Genomic DNA, 14,817 nt, shown 5'->3' with positions numbered 1-14,817 from the left:
TTCTGAAAAAGGAGAGTCTTACTTTAATTCTCCCTCATCCTTTGCTTGTCTTCCTTCCTTTGAAAGCTTCGGGCCCTTTTCAGAACAAGGCAACTTTACGGTACCACAAGCAACGATCCAAGATTCAAACCCTAAATCTTGAGTTTGCGCTACAGGCGGTCCTCGACTTATGACCACACTTGAGCACAAATTTTCTGCTGCTAACTGAGATGGTTGTTAATTGACTTTTGCTCCATTTTACACGGCCAGCGTTGTTAAATGAATCACTGCGGTTGTTAAGTTAGTATCACCAATGTAAAGTACAGTAGTGGCCAAAATTGTGGAAACCTTTTTGGGAAAAGTGTGTTTTTGAGGTTTGATGGCTAATAACACCACTTTTATTTTTTTTTTGTGGAGTTTCAAGATCATCCTATTCCACTGCTGGAATGGCCTGGGAATAGCCCAGATCTTAACCCAATTGAAAATCTATGGAGCCTACTAAAGAAACTGGTTAGTCAGAAGCGACCCAGCAATAAAACCCAGTTAATAGAAGCCATCATTCAATCTTGGTTTCATATAACAGCTGCAGAACTAAAAGACTTGGTTCACTCCATAGGAAGACATTGTAAGGCCGTAATTCATGCTTAAGGTTACCTAACTAAGGTGTCAGCACTAGAGTAAGGAGTAACTGACATGGGGATCATTTTTGTATATATCGTTTTTTCTATGTGTTTCACTTTTCTTCTTTCTACTGTAACTGCTATTCTAATAGCAAATCCTTCATAAAAATTATGGCAGTACATTCTTGATTAAATTATCTTTCCATTGATATATAATTTTATGGTACTACTCAAAAAAGAAGTGGTGTTATTAGCTAGTTTTAGAAAATATACTTTTCCCAGAGAGAGAGAGAGAGAGAGAGAGAGAGAGAGAAGAAAGGGAAAAGGAGAGAAAGAAAGGGAGAGGAAATAAGAGGAGAGAGGGTTAGAAAGAGATGAAGAGGGTAGGAGTGGGGGAAAGGAAGGGGAAGGAGAGAAGGGGAAGGAGAGGAGGAAAGAAGAAAGTTGAAAAGAAGGGAGAGAAGGATAAGAGGGGAGAAGGAGAGGAAGGGTTGTTGTGGAAGAAGGGAGATATGGAATGGTAGAAGAGCAACTCTGAATATATTTTAAAGTTTTAGGATGAAGAATGAACCAATATGGAAACCAAAAGATAATATATGTGATAAGAATGGTTAAAGAGATTGTACATTTATGTATGTTTTATGAGAAATAAAAATAAAAAACTTTTATAAAAAAAAGAAAAAAGAAAATATACTTTTCCCAAAAAGTTTCCACAATTTTGGCCACTACTGACTTTGCTGGTCAGAAGGTCGCAAAAGGGGATTAGGTGATCCTGGGACACTGCAACCGTCATAAATATGAGACAGTTGCCAAGCACCCAAATGCAGGCTCTTCCAAAACATCCTTTTCAGTCCTCTCCTTTAAAACACCATTGTCAATCAATGTCAAGCTACCACCTCATTTTGTACTTTCCTATGTCTCCATAACGATTCTGGAGACTGTTTAAAAATGGTTATTAGCTTGGAATGGAGACGGCAATAACGAAAAGCTCAAAGCTGATTTATGAATGCATGTTCTTCTGCGGAGTACAATATACCCTTCATCAGATATAGCCAGGTATAGTTTCTCAGGGATAGCCCCAAGAAAGGGGCGTACATTTGACGCAGCTGTCAGTTCGGTGGGGAAAAGGCGATGGGTAAAATGGCAAAAAGGAGAAATAGGAAACAGGCAGATCCTACGTATTCTGGCCACTGACAAAAGGGTTGTTAGGAGTGGCACCAGTATTTTAGCAATGATGAATGGTACATAACCCTGTTATATGAAATCCTGCCCTCTCTCAAAGCTGGGAAAATGGGTGTTGAAATTCCCCATCACATTCTAACTGAGTTGTACTTTTGTGCCAGACCCTGATCTCTTTCAAGAGAGATATGTTTTCAGCTTCTTTCAAATTCCAGCAACTGAGATCTTTTCCCTTTAATGCCCCGACTCTTATAGCAATAGCACTTAGACTTATATACCGCTTTTCGGTGCTTTTACAGCCCTCTCTAAGTGGTTTACAGAGTCAGCATATTGCCCCCAACAATCTGGGTCCTCATTTTACCCACCTCGGAAGGATGGAAGGCTGAGTCAACCTTGAGCCCCCTCAAGATCAAACTCCAGGTTATGGCAGAGTTTGCCTGCAATACTGCAATTTAACCATAGTGCCACCAGGGCTCCTAATATTAATGAATATTGGTCACATTGAATTGACCTGAGACTTCAAACACAGAAAGTTTACCTTACCTGTCCCTGAGGTGACAATGAACTGTTGGAGTCCCAGATACACATCCAGATTTTCCTGGAGCACTGGAAACTAAAGCAAAAAAAAAAAAGGAAGGTGTAACTACAAGAGCTGAAATTAAAGTCAAAGTGGATGAGACATCTCAAGCACGAAGAATGGGAAAAAAACCAATTCAGAAATTCAGTTTGAAAGCTCAGCATAGCTCTATGGCATGGTTCCCAATCTGACCTTCTCAGCAAGTGTCCAAGCACAATTTCTATTGTCTATGGAGATTCTCAGTCATCCAGGTCATGGTTGTGCCAAAGGTGCTTTTTCAAAAGGCAACTGGATTTGTTTTTCCTTGAAGGGGAGTCAGAACTAAAGAAGCTTCTTGGATAAGAAGCGAAACATCTTCAAGGGGGAAAAAAAGTCCACTAGCCTTGTTCAGCTTGCCCAGTTTGCTCCTGGGGAGAAAAGCCATGGCAAAGCTAGACCGCATACTAAATGGCAGAGACATCACCCTGCCAACAAAAGTGTGTATAGTCAAGGCTATGGTTTTCTCAGTTGCAATGTGTGGCTGTGAAAGTTGGACCATAAGGAAGGCTGAGCGCCAAAGACTTGAGGCCTTTGAACTCTGGTGTTGGAGAAGATTCCTGTGAATCCCTTGGACTGCAAGGCGATCAAACCGGTCAGGCCTAGAGGAGATCAACCCTGGCTGCTCTTTAGAAGGCCAGATCCTGAAGAGGAAACTCAAATACTTTGGCCACCTAATGAGAAGGAAGGACTCCCTGGAGAAGAGCCTAATGCTGGGAACGATGGAGGGCAAAAGAAGAAGGGGACGGCAGAGAACGAGGTGGCTGGATGGAGTCACTGAAGCCATCAGCGTGAGCTTAAATGGACTCCAGAGGATGGTAGAGGACAGGAAGGCCTGGAGGAACGTTGTCCATGGGGTCGCGATGTGTCGGACATGACTTCACTATTAACAACAAGCCTTTTGAAAAAGCACCTTTGGGACACAATTTTGATTATTTCCAGACAAGCATAGTTCTTTCAGGGCAAAATCACTGGGAAAACATTTCTCAAGAGGAAGAAGTATTTTCCAGTCTGACCTTCACCATGTCTTATTTAAAGTCACCTTGGAAATTCATTGTAAAAAGGACGTTTTAAACCTGGAACCACCAATTTAAAGCCTTGTCATCTTTAGGCTACATTGACACACGCCATTAATTTTGTTGCTTTTCGACAGGTAGTTTTCTGATTTTTATCTGTATTTTTAATCATGGATTATTGCCATGTGAAATTATTTAGACTGTTTCATTAGAGATTTAAGGCTGTTCTATTATAGATTGCCACAAGCTTCTCTCTCTCAACACAGCAGGTATTGAATAAATAAATAAAATGTCTGGAGTGATTTAGTTCCCTGCAGGAAAAGTCATCTCGTCCTTTTTAAGCAATGGGGAGAAACAGTGGGGAAACCCCCTGGTCTCTGCAAGATGTGCTTGTCACAACCAAGAATTTTAAAGCGATAATTTCAAGGCAAGGACCGTGATGGAAGCTGGCAGGTATGCCCCAGTTTCTCAGCAGGAGATGATTATGAAACGTACAGCACAGGAATCATAATCAGCTTTTCTTTCCAGGAACCTAGTTAAACCAACATTAGGCTGACTTCCTATGGTTTGCTTCCAGCTGTCCTGTTTTATTTTTGCAAAATTTTCCCATAAAGGTAGTCTTTGAGACTTATGTCCGTAATTGAACTCTGGTGCTGGAGAAGACTTCTACGAGTCCCTTGGACTGCAAGGCGACCCAACCGGTCAATCCTAGAGGAGATCAACCCTGACTGCTCTTTCGAAGGCCAGATCCTGAAGAGGAAACTCAAATACTTTGGCCATCTAATGAGAAGGAAGGACTCCCTGGAGAAGAGTCTAACGCTGGAGACGATTGAGGGCAAAAGAAGAAGGGGACGGCAGAGAACGAGGTGGCTGGATGGAGTCACTGAAGCAGCCGGCGTGAGTTTAAATGGCCTCCGGTAGAGGACAGGAAGGCACGTTGTCCATGGGGACGTTTCGCTTCTCATCCAAGCTTCAAAGCTGAAGAAGCTTCTTGGATGGGAAGCGAAACGTCTTCAAAGAAAAACCAGAAAGTCCAGTTGCTTCTTGAAAAAGCACCTTTGGGTCAAGGCAGGGGTGGGTTTCAAAAATTATAGCAAGGGGTTCTTTGCCCGGTTGCTGGATGGGCATGGCCTAGTTGGCCTCCTGCACCATGGGGGCTGGGGGGGGCATTTTTGCCCTCCACGGGCTCCGGAGGCTTTCCTCGAGCCTCCGGGTGGGCAAAAACGGCCTCGCCAGGCTCTGGAGGCCCTCTGGAGTTAGGCCCATTTTTCACCCTTCCCGAGCCTCCGTGCACCCCCTGCACTTGCCTGGATCCAAAACGGGCCGCGTGGGGACTCCTGGGAGGGGTGGGGTGGGCGGGGCCATCCAGGAGTGGGATTTGGGGGTTATCCGAACTGCACAGAATTTTAGCTAGAGGTTCTCCTGAACCCCTGCGAACCCCTGGGTCAAGGACAAAGTTTATCAGAATAGATTTGGTATTAAAATGTGAATTAAGAGACCCTTGGATCAAAACTCTATGATGCACTCAAAGATTAGAACGGACATAATAACGGACTTCACTCCCGTAGTAAAATAAGGCAAGGAAGTTACCCTTGGGTAGCAAGTGGGAAAAGAAACAAAATCACAATGCAGGAACACTCTCCAGAAGTAACAAAAAAGAAAACATTGCTGTTTCTTTTTCGTTCTAGCGTGCAAGATATTGGGAAATGCCCTTCCACTCAACAGGACGTGGCATGTGCCCGCAAAGATCCATCCGTCCACTAATAGGAAGAAACACAGAGCGGCTTTCATTTCTCAAGCTTGCTTTTATTATCTGCACGGTGGCTAATCACATGTTTCCAATGTTATTGGAACAGGGACGTGAGATTCAAAAAGTTACAAAACAAACAAACCGAACATGCTGAAAAAAACAATCACGTGAGCATATCGCAAATAAGGAAGGAGAACACATTGGAAACTAGTGAAAAGGAAGCACTTCCACGGTGGTTAAGTAGTAAACCGGTGGGAACAGTTGGGAGTTTTACAGAGGCCTAAAAACGAAGTTGCTTTTATCTATTTGGGTTCCCAGATCGGAATTTCCCTCAAATCTTCTCTGTATAAAAGTTTGCCAAATACTCTCGCTTGATTTCTTACCACCTCATTTTAGGCACGATAAACTTTTTAGCACGATGCTTTCCATGGCGAGTTGGGGGAAAAAAATTAAACTTCTAGTTCTATAGCAATAGCACTTAGACTTATATACCGCTTTACAGCCCTCTCTAAGCGGTTTACAGAGTCAGCCTCTTATCCCCAACAATCTGGGTCCTTATTTTACCAACCTCGGAAGGATGGAAGGCTTAGTCAACCTTGAGCCTGGTGAGATTCGAACTGCCAAATTTGCAGGCAGCCAGCAGAAGTAGCCTGCAGTACTGCACTCTAACCACTGTGCCACCGTGGCGCTACCAAGTGTTTCTCAACCATGGGAACTTCTAAGAGGTGTGGGCTCCCCATAGCTGCCTGGGGAATTCTGGGAATTGAAGTCCACCATTTTAAAAGTTCCCAAGGCTGAAAAATATGGAATAAAATTAAATGAATCAGAAGAAAGCAATGAGCGCCCAGAGCAAGCCACATCCAAATGGCAGGCCAGGTTCCATCCCTGCCAGGTAGCATTGACAGCCTGAGACATGCTGGTTGAAGAATTCTGGGAGTTGAAGTCCTACACCCTTTAAAGTTGCCAAGGCTGAGAAAGACTGCTTTAGTGTATCCTGCAGGGAATAGGACTAGATGGCCCTCCCTTCAGGCTTCCTGGGCCTCTGCCTGGCCTTGCTTCTAGCTTATGTGACTGATAACCCTTTAGCAGGAGGTCATCCGCGCTCCAAGTCCCTTGCATCTAAATTATATCCTTATCTATCACAGGATCAGAGTACTGTATTTTTTGGACTATAAGACACACTTTTTTGTCTCCCAAAAGGGGGAAAATGTCTGTGCATCTTATAGACCGAATACTGTCGAAGTCCCGCCCACTCGCCGCCCATTTTTTGGCCTCTGCATGCCCTGTTTTGGGGCCCTTTTTTGGCCCATTTTCGGGGCTTTTTTCAGCCGTTTTTGAGGCTTTTTTTGGCCCATTTTCAAGGCTTTCTTTGGCCCATTTTCAAGGCTTTCTTTGGCCCATTTTCGGGGCTTTTTCCACCCCGTTTTTGAGGCTTTTTCCACCCCGTTTTCAAGGCTTTTTTCGACCTGTTTCCCTCCCCCCAAAAAGAACAGGCTGAAAAGAGCCTAAAAACGGGGTGGAAAAAGCCTAAAAAATGGAGTGGAAAAAGCCTCAAAAATGGGCAGAAAAAAGGCTGGAAAAGGCCAGAAAAAGGGCCTGAAAATGGGACACATGGAGGCCAAAACCTTTTTTCGTTGTTGTTTTCCTCTTCTAAATCTAGGTGCGTCTTAGTCCGGTGCATTTTATAGTCCGAAAAATACGGTAATTTAAGCCTCTAAAACGGTATCACCCAGCTACCTTCCATGACATAATGCTTAAGGTATTTTTCTTGCACTGGTCTTTGTATTGTCAGTATGAGTTCTCGGTAGGAGCCCTTGTTGGAAGGTAATTCTGCTGAATTTGGCATATTTTGCAAGTCTAAGGGGACACCGTCATGCATTTTTATTTGTTCTGGTCTCTGGCCTAAGACAGTAATAAACTGATTGACTAGATGGCCTCTAAGGTCCCTCTCAGCTCTTTATTATTTTATGATATTCACTCCGTCCACTTACCAGCGTAGAGAAGGCATGAGTTGGCAAAAGCTCCATAACTTTGGCCACAACTTCTAAGCTCTGAAGGAGATACCGCTGCCATTCGGTCTGTTGCTGTTAAGGGGGTAAAAACAAAGACGTAATCTGCCATTTTTTAAAATTTCCTTCAAAGTCAGGCTCTTAACTCTAAACCTGGAACCTTATTGGAACAATGGGGGGGGGGGGAGAAAAGCAATTATATTATGAAGTCAAAACAGCTCCAAAGAGAAAGGTTCTAATCTCCCCATGCTAGTTTCCAAATCATGGGAAATATTTTCAGCATGGTGGATGGTTTAAAGATGATGTTACCCATCTGTGATCTAAAGCAGGGGTCCCCAATCCCCAGTTCATGGACTGGCACTGGTCCGTAGCATGCCAAAAACAGGTCCATGCAAATAAGCGAAGCCCCCCCATCTTCATAATGCAGGCAGCATGTGAAACCACTTTCTCTCCACTCCGCGGAAAAACCTCTCTCCACGGAACCGGTCCCTGGTGCCCAAAAGGTTGGGGACCGCTGATCTGAAATGGAACAGTCTATTTTATCTCATTTCCCTTCAGCGCAACAGGAGTTTGATCAGGGGTGTCAAACTCAATTTCACTGAGGGCCGCATCAGGGCTGTGGTTGACCTTGGGGAGACTGGGTGGGCGTGGCCAACTGGGTGGGCATGGCCAGCTTGAGGCCACTTGCTGGGTGTGGCTGCCTGGGTGAGTGTGGCCAGCTTGACACGACGTGCTGGGCGTGGCCGACTGGGTGGATGTGGCCAGCTGGATGGGCGTGGCCAGTTTGACACCACTCTCCAAACTGCTGGCATGTTTCCTCTTTCCCTTGGGTAGACAGGGCCGAAGCGACGCTGAAGTTTCCTGTTTGCATTGGGTAGACCTGGCCGAAGCGACATGGGCCGGCCCCTTACGTTTTCCAGGATGGCCCCACAGGCTGGATCCAACCACATCGCAGGCCAGATGCGGCCCGCAGGCCTTGAGTTTGTCACCCCTGAATTAGATCCTTGGGTTTGGAGAATCTTAACAGAATCTTCATTTGCATCATTCTCTATTGGGTACATATTTTACTGCCTTTATTCTGAGGACGGGTCTCTTCATTACACTTTTAGTCTCACGATACGGTCCCCAGTGTCTACAGGGTTGTCCCAAAGGTGCTTTTTTCCAAAGGCAACTGGGCTTCCTTTGAGTTTTTCTTGAAGACGTTTCGCTTCTCATCCGAGAAGCTTTATCCTTCCACACGCCACCGTTCAGTCAGAACCGAAGAAGGTTCTTGGATGAGAAGGGAAAGGTCTTCAAGGAAAAGTTCAGTTGCCTTCTGGGGGGAAAAAAGCACCTTTGGGGCATCCTTTGAAAGGTGCAAAAGGGAGAGGGAGGACTCCGAGTACTATTTAATATGGAATAAATGGCTGGAGAGTAAACATAAAACTTAAGGGATACTTTTGTTATGAGATCGAATTGTAAGTAGAAGTTAAGATAAATTAAACAAGGATGTAAATTTAAGATAGAGATATTTTGTGTAAAGAGGTTAAATAGGTTAGAGATACCGATGCAGAAAAGTTGTTGCTAGTATTGAAAATCTGATACGTTTGTTTTTGTTTGTTTATATTTCTTTTGTGTGTCTTGTTTTTTTTGTGTATTATGTTTCTTTTTGTACTGTGTATTTTAATCTTTGGAAATTTAATAAATATTATTTTTTTTAAAAAAAAGAAAGTTGCAAAAGGGATGCTGTGTATGTGTGTATGTGTGTGTGGGAACCCTGGGAGACTTTGGCCTATGGGCTGCCCCCCCCATCCCAATCTCATGCCTTCAAGGCAGGGGTGAAATCCTCCCAGTTCAGATCGGATCGCCCGATCCGGTACCGATGGTGGTGGGTGGTTCAGAGAACCAGTAACAAAAATCCCTGCGCGCCCCCCACCCCCCATGCCCAGCTGAGCCGCACGATCATCAGAGGCTTTTCTTTTTTTTACTCTTAAAAGCATTTTTTCTGCAACCTCTTGGCCGAAGAGGTGGTAAAACAAATGCTTTGAAAAGTCTCTTGACGATTCTGGCTGAGTTGCCTGATAATAAATTTTTAAAAAATACCTCTCTGCTGATTAGGCAACTCAGCTGGGATCGTCAGAGAGGTATTTTTTAAAAATCCTCTCTGACGATCCCAGCTGAGTTGCCTGATCAGCAGAGGCTTTTCAAAGCATTAGAAAAAATGCTTTGAAAGGTAAAAAAAAAAAAAAGTTGGCTACGCCCACCATCACATTACCCCCACCACCACCAAGCCACGCCCACAGAACCGGTAGAAACAAATTTTACATTTCACCCCTGCTTCAAGGACTCCGTTTCTTACATCATCATCCAGCGTCTCGTCGTCCAGCTCTTCCAACTGGGCCTGGTTGTACCTGAACTGTATTCGGTTTAGTACTTCGGTCAGCAGCAAAACCAAAGCGTCCTCGTACCTGTGGGGGGGGGGGGGGGAGAGAGAGAAAGCAAAACGGTCCAAAATGAGGAAAGAAGCAGGAAGAAAGAAAGAAAAGGCCTGTGTGACCTCACGTGTTGCAAGCAAATATTCCAGCTGGCCCTGCTGGAAAGAGGAAATCGCCAAGTAGACGGCAACCCGACTTGTTCGAAACCCCGTTTTCTGTTCGTGAACTTAATTGAAGGGTTTCCTCAAAGCATCGTGTGTGTGTGCAGGCAACGTGGCCTGCTCTGAATTTTGCAAAACAAAGAGAAGTTCCCAATTTATTGAGATTCATCCCATACTGAGGACACCGGGTCCCTGGAAGCCATTAGTGAACCAGAGCCTTTAAAAAAAATGAAAAAAAATTCTCGGGGATTGGAAGCTTTTTGAAGCTTATTCCGATGTCGCTCGTCTCCTGTGAGAATAGATCAGGCTCTGGGGCTTGTTTCTGTAGGACAAACACCTGTAGGACAAAAACGCTCAGGCCATTCTCTCCTGGGCTAGAAGGACAGGCAGTCCTCGATTTACGACCACAACGGAGCCCCCAAATTTCTTTTGTGGAGTGAGTTTTGCCCTGTTTTACAACCTTTCTTGCCACGGTTGTTACAGTACTGGCTAAAATTGTGGAAACTGGCTAATAACACTTTTTTTTTTTTTTTTGAGTTTCAAGATAATCCTATTCCACTGCTGGAATGGCCTGGGAATAGCCCAGATCTTAACCCAATTGAAAATCTATGGAGCCGATCAGGGGTGGGTTCTACTTATTTTTACTACCGGTTCGCAATGGGACTGCACGGGCATGCGCAGAAGCTTCCTGACGACATCCGGATTGGTGGGGGAGCTTCCCACCGGTTTTACTACCGGTTCTTGCAAACCGGTCCAAACCGGGGATAACCCACCACTGGAGCCGACTAAAGAAACTGGTGAGTCAGAAGCGATCCAGCAATAAAACCCAGTTAATAGAAGCCATCCTTCAATCTCGGTTTCACATTAGAACAGCTGCAGAACTAACAGACTTGGTTCGCTCCATGGGAAGACGTTGTAAGGCTGTTATTCATGTTAAAGGTTACCCAACTAAGTATTAACTGACATGGTGATCATTTTTGTATATCTTGTTTTGTCTACGTGTTTCACTTTTCTTCTTTATACTGCAACTGCTATTCTAAGAGCAAATCCTTCCTAAAAGTTACTGCATTACATTCTTGATTAAATTATCTTCCCATTGATATATAATTGTATGGTACTACTAAAAATAAAAAAATAAAAAAAAAAGTGGTGTTATTAGCTAGTTTTAGAAAATACACTTTCCCCAAAAGGTTTCCACAATTTTGGCCACTACTGTATGTGAATCACTGCAGTTGATAAGTGAGTAACCCAGTTGTTAAGTGAATCTGGCCTTCCCCGTTGTCTTTTGCTTGTCAGAAGATCCCACGAGGGGATCACGTGACTCTGAGGGCCACTGCGACTGTCATAAATGTGAACCAAGTTGCCAAGCGTCTTGAGTTTTGATCTGAATAAGACGCTGATCTGAATTGGATCATAGTAATGGTACCGGTCAGGCAGGGAGCCGAATAAGGCAACTGGCAGCCTTGGTGATCCCGGGATCATGCAAATACGATGCTCTAATGAATACACAAAGCGGTGAAGTGGCTACGCTAAGCAGAAGTCTCGAACGCTGGCCCTGTGTTGCAACTGCCCTCTCATTTACATGTAAACATTCACTTTACATTTCCTGTTCCCATGATTGCGGGAAGAGCTACAGCAAAAGAAAGGCTCTTCCACACAAATAGGAATGCAGACTTATTTCTGCTTGTTCGTGCCTCGCTATTACAGGGACAGCTGGCTCGGCTGGCTCCGGTTTGCTCCGTTCGAAGTCATCTTCTACCACCTCTTACAATACTAGACAACACAGTATCAACAGTAGAGACCTTCAAATTTCTAGATTCTATCATATCGCAAGACCTAAAATGGACAGCTAACATCAAAAACGTCATCAGAAAAGCACAACAGAGAATGTTCTTCCTGCGCCAACTCAGGAAGCTCAAACTGCCCAAGGAGCTGCTGATCCAGTTCTACAGAGGAATTATTGAGTCTGTCATCTGCACCTCCATAACTGTCTGGTTTGGCTCTGCCACCCAACAAGAGAGACACAGACTTCACAGGATAATTAGAACTGCAGAAAAAACAATGGCTACCAACCTGCCTTCCATTGAGGACATGAGTACTGCACGAGTCAAAAAGAGGGCTGGGAAAATATCTACAGACCCCTCACATCCTGGACATAAACTGTTTCAACTCAAAACGAGGCTGCAGAGCACTGCACATCAGAACAACTAGACACAAGGACAGTTTTTTCCCGAATGCCATCACTCTGCTAAACAAATAATCCCCTCAACACTGTCAAACTAGTTACTAAGTCTGCATTACTATTAATCTTCTCATCGTTCCTATCACCCATCTCCTCCCACTTATGACTGCATGACTGTAACTTTGTTGCTTGCATCCTTACGATTTATATTGGTTGTTTCCTAGTATGATTTGATTGCTTATTTGTACCCTATGACTATCATTAAGTGTTGTACCTTATGATTCTTGACGAATGTATCTTGTCTTTTATGTACTCTGAGAGCGTATGCACCAAGACAAATTCCTTGTGTGTCCAATCACACTTGGCTAATAAAGAATTCTATTATTCTATAAAACTCAGATTGAAAGAATCTGTTAAGAATTGTTCCAGGCTTAATGGGCCAGACCACAACATTGTCCTCTGATACATTAGCTTTTTTGTTCTCAAACTTACTACAGGGAGTGCTTGAGGACTGGAGGATGCACTTACTGGATATTTAATATGTATTTAAGATGCTGCGCATTCCAGACTGACTCCTACCAGTGGTTTCAAGTGAAACAACTCATAATTCCACGTGCCGACTGTAATTCCACATGCATGGACTATGGTTGCTTCAATCTTTCCCAAGCAAATAATACAGGCAGTCCTCGACTTACGACCACAACTGAGCCCCAAATTTCTGTTTGTGAAGGGAGGCATCTGTTAAGTGAGTTTTGCCACAGTTTACGGCTTTTCTTTGCCACAGCTGTTAAGTGAATCACTGCAGGCGAAAAGTTAGTAAGCCACTTTGTGAAGTGAATCTGGCTTCCCCGCTGACTTTGCTTGTCGGGAGGTCGCAAAAGGGGATCATGTGATCCCGGGACACGGCGTCCGTTGGGAGTCAGCAGTCAAGCACCTGAATTTTGATCCTGTGACAGTCGGGATGCTACAACGGTTGAAAATGTGAAAAATGGCCATAAGTCACTTATGTTGTAACTTTGAACGGTCACAAAATGGACTGTTGTAAGTGGAGGACTACCTGTACTAGAATAGAATAGAATAGAATAGAATAGAATAGAATAGAATAGAATAGAATAGAATAGAATAGAATAGAATAGAATAACAGAGTTGGAAGGGACCTTGGAGGTCTTCTAGTCCAACCCCCTGCTTAGGCAGGAAACCCTATACCACTTCAGACAAATGGTTATCCAATCTCTTCTTAAAAACTTCCAGTGTTGGAGCGTTCACAAGTTCTGGAGGCAAGTTTTGGTTTGGAGAATAGGTTGACTCCCTCTTCTTTGTGGCAGCCCCTGAGATATTGGAACACTGCTATCATGTCTCCCCTAATCCTTCTTTTCATTAAACTAGACATACCCAATTCAAGCAACCGTTCCTTATATGTTTCAGAATGTCTGAAGGCAAGATGGGTACCACAGAGCAATGACAGAGAGATTCTGTGAGAATACACCTTTGGTATTGATACCTTGATGCTTGTGTTTAGAGGCCGTAATTGTCCAAACACAAAGCACATAGCTAAAAGACCTTCACTGTTCTGAGCATCCCTGCCAAGGACCTTGAAACCTTCAAGGGAGACAGACAGGGGAATAGCACTGCAAAAAAAAACACTGAGTCAAATAATCAAAACATGTCTTTTTTTTTGGTACCCTACCTGAACAGTAAACTCGGTGGCTTACCTGTTGAGTACTGCTTCTTTATCTGCCAAGCGATTCTTTATTTTACTGGTCAAATAGTCCAAAAACAGAGCCCAGATGTCTAAGCAGGAAAAGTAACCTTCATGCGTGGGCTGAAAAAGGCACATGAAAAACAGGTTGTTTAGCCACACAACTGGTGATGGAACAGACACATTTGTAAGTCATTTCATTAAAAAACAAACTTAAGTTTTCCTGTCCTATTCAGAGGTTTTGTTTTCTTTTTAAGGGGCACATTCTGAATAAACCTGGAGCATCTCTCAGCTCCGTGGTGGCAAAATAGTTAGAATACTGCTCTTTAGAAGGCCAGATCCTGAAGAGGAAACTCAAATACTTTGGCCACCTAATGAGAAGGAAGGACTCCCTGGAGAAGAGCCTAATGCTGGGAATGATTGAGGGCAAAAGAAGAAGGGGACGGCAGAGAAGGAGGTGGCTGGATGGAGTCACTGAAGCAGTCGGCATGAGCTTAAATGGACTCCAGAGGATGGTAGAGGACAGGAAGGCCTGGAGGAATGTTGTCCATGGGGTTGCAATGGGTCGGATACGACTTCACAGCTAACAATAACAACAAACTACTTCTGCCAGTTGCCTGCAATTTGGCAGTTCAAATCTCACAGGGCTCAAGGTTGACTCAGCCTTCCATCCTTCCGAGGTTGGTAAAATGAGGACCCAGATTGTTGGGGGCAATGTGCTGACTCTGTAAGCCGCTTAGAGAGGGCTGTAAAAGCACTCTGTGAAGTACTATGAAGCGGTATATAAGTCTAAATGCTATTGCTATTGCAGGCTAACTCTGCCCACTGCCAGGAGTTCAATCCTGACCAGCACAAGGTTGACTCAGACTTCCATCCTTCCGAGGTCAGTAAAATGAGGACCCAGATTGTTGGGGGTAATAGGCTGACACTGTAAAGCGCTCAGAGAGAGATGTAAAGCAGTGTGAAGTGCTATTGCTAATCCCATGGATTCTCTGATATTCTTCTATTATTCAGCTGTAGGACACGGATGGGCCACTGGTTTACAACATTCCATGGAAATAACTTCCTTTTCTGCTTATTTATTTGATTGGGGACTATACAAAGGCACAGCTACATCTCCACACTGTCGTGCAACGAATCATATTTGGAAGGAAAGCTCGCCTTTACCTGGCTGGTTGAAATGGTCCATCTTCCC

At 44.1% G+C, this 14,817-nt stretch overlaps 1 protein-coding gene across 2 annotated transcripts in view; it reads right to left on the bottom strand.

Annotated features, from left to right (window-relative positions):
* Nucleotides 1–14,817, bottom strand: part of XPO6 (exportin 6) — a 73,699-nt gene that overhangs the window by 21,984 nt on the left and 36,898 nt on the right. For both annotated transcript variants that reach the window (XM_034420443.3, XM_034420442.3), the window contains exons 9-12: nucleotides 13,636–13,745; nucleotides 9,505–9,613; nucleotides 7,149–7,241; nucleotides 2,322–2,391 (exon numbers count right to left, since the gene is read on the bottom strand). In XM_034420443.3, coding sequence (XP_034276334.2) covers nucleotides 2,322–2,391; nucleotides 7,149–7,241; nucleotides 9,505–9,613; nucleotides 13,636–13,745 — 382 coding nt within the window. The remainder of the gene's footprint in view (nucleotides 1–2,321; nucleotides 2,392–7,148; nucleotides 7,242–9,504; nucleotides 9,614–13,635; nucleotides 13,746–14,817) is intronic.

The sequence above is a fragment of the Pantherophis guttatus genome, chromosome 14 (assembly GCF_059756535.1).
Source record: "Pantherophis guttatus breed Tessera chromosome 14, ASM5975653v1, whole genome shotgun sequence".
Classification (NCBI taxonomy): Eukaryota; Metazoa; Chordata; class Lepidosauria; order Squamata; family Colubridae; genus Pantherophis; species Pantherophis guttatus.
Note: the sequence above shows the minus strand (reverse complement) of the source record. Positions and strands in the feature narration are given on the sequence as shown.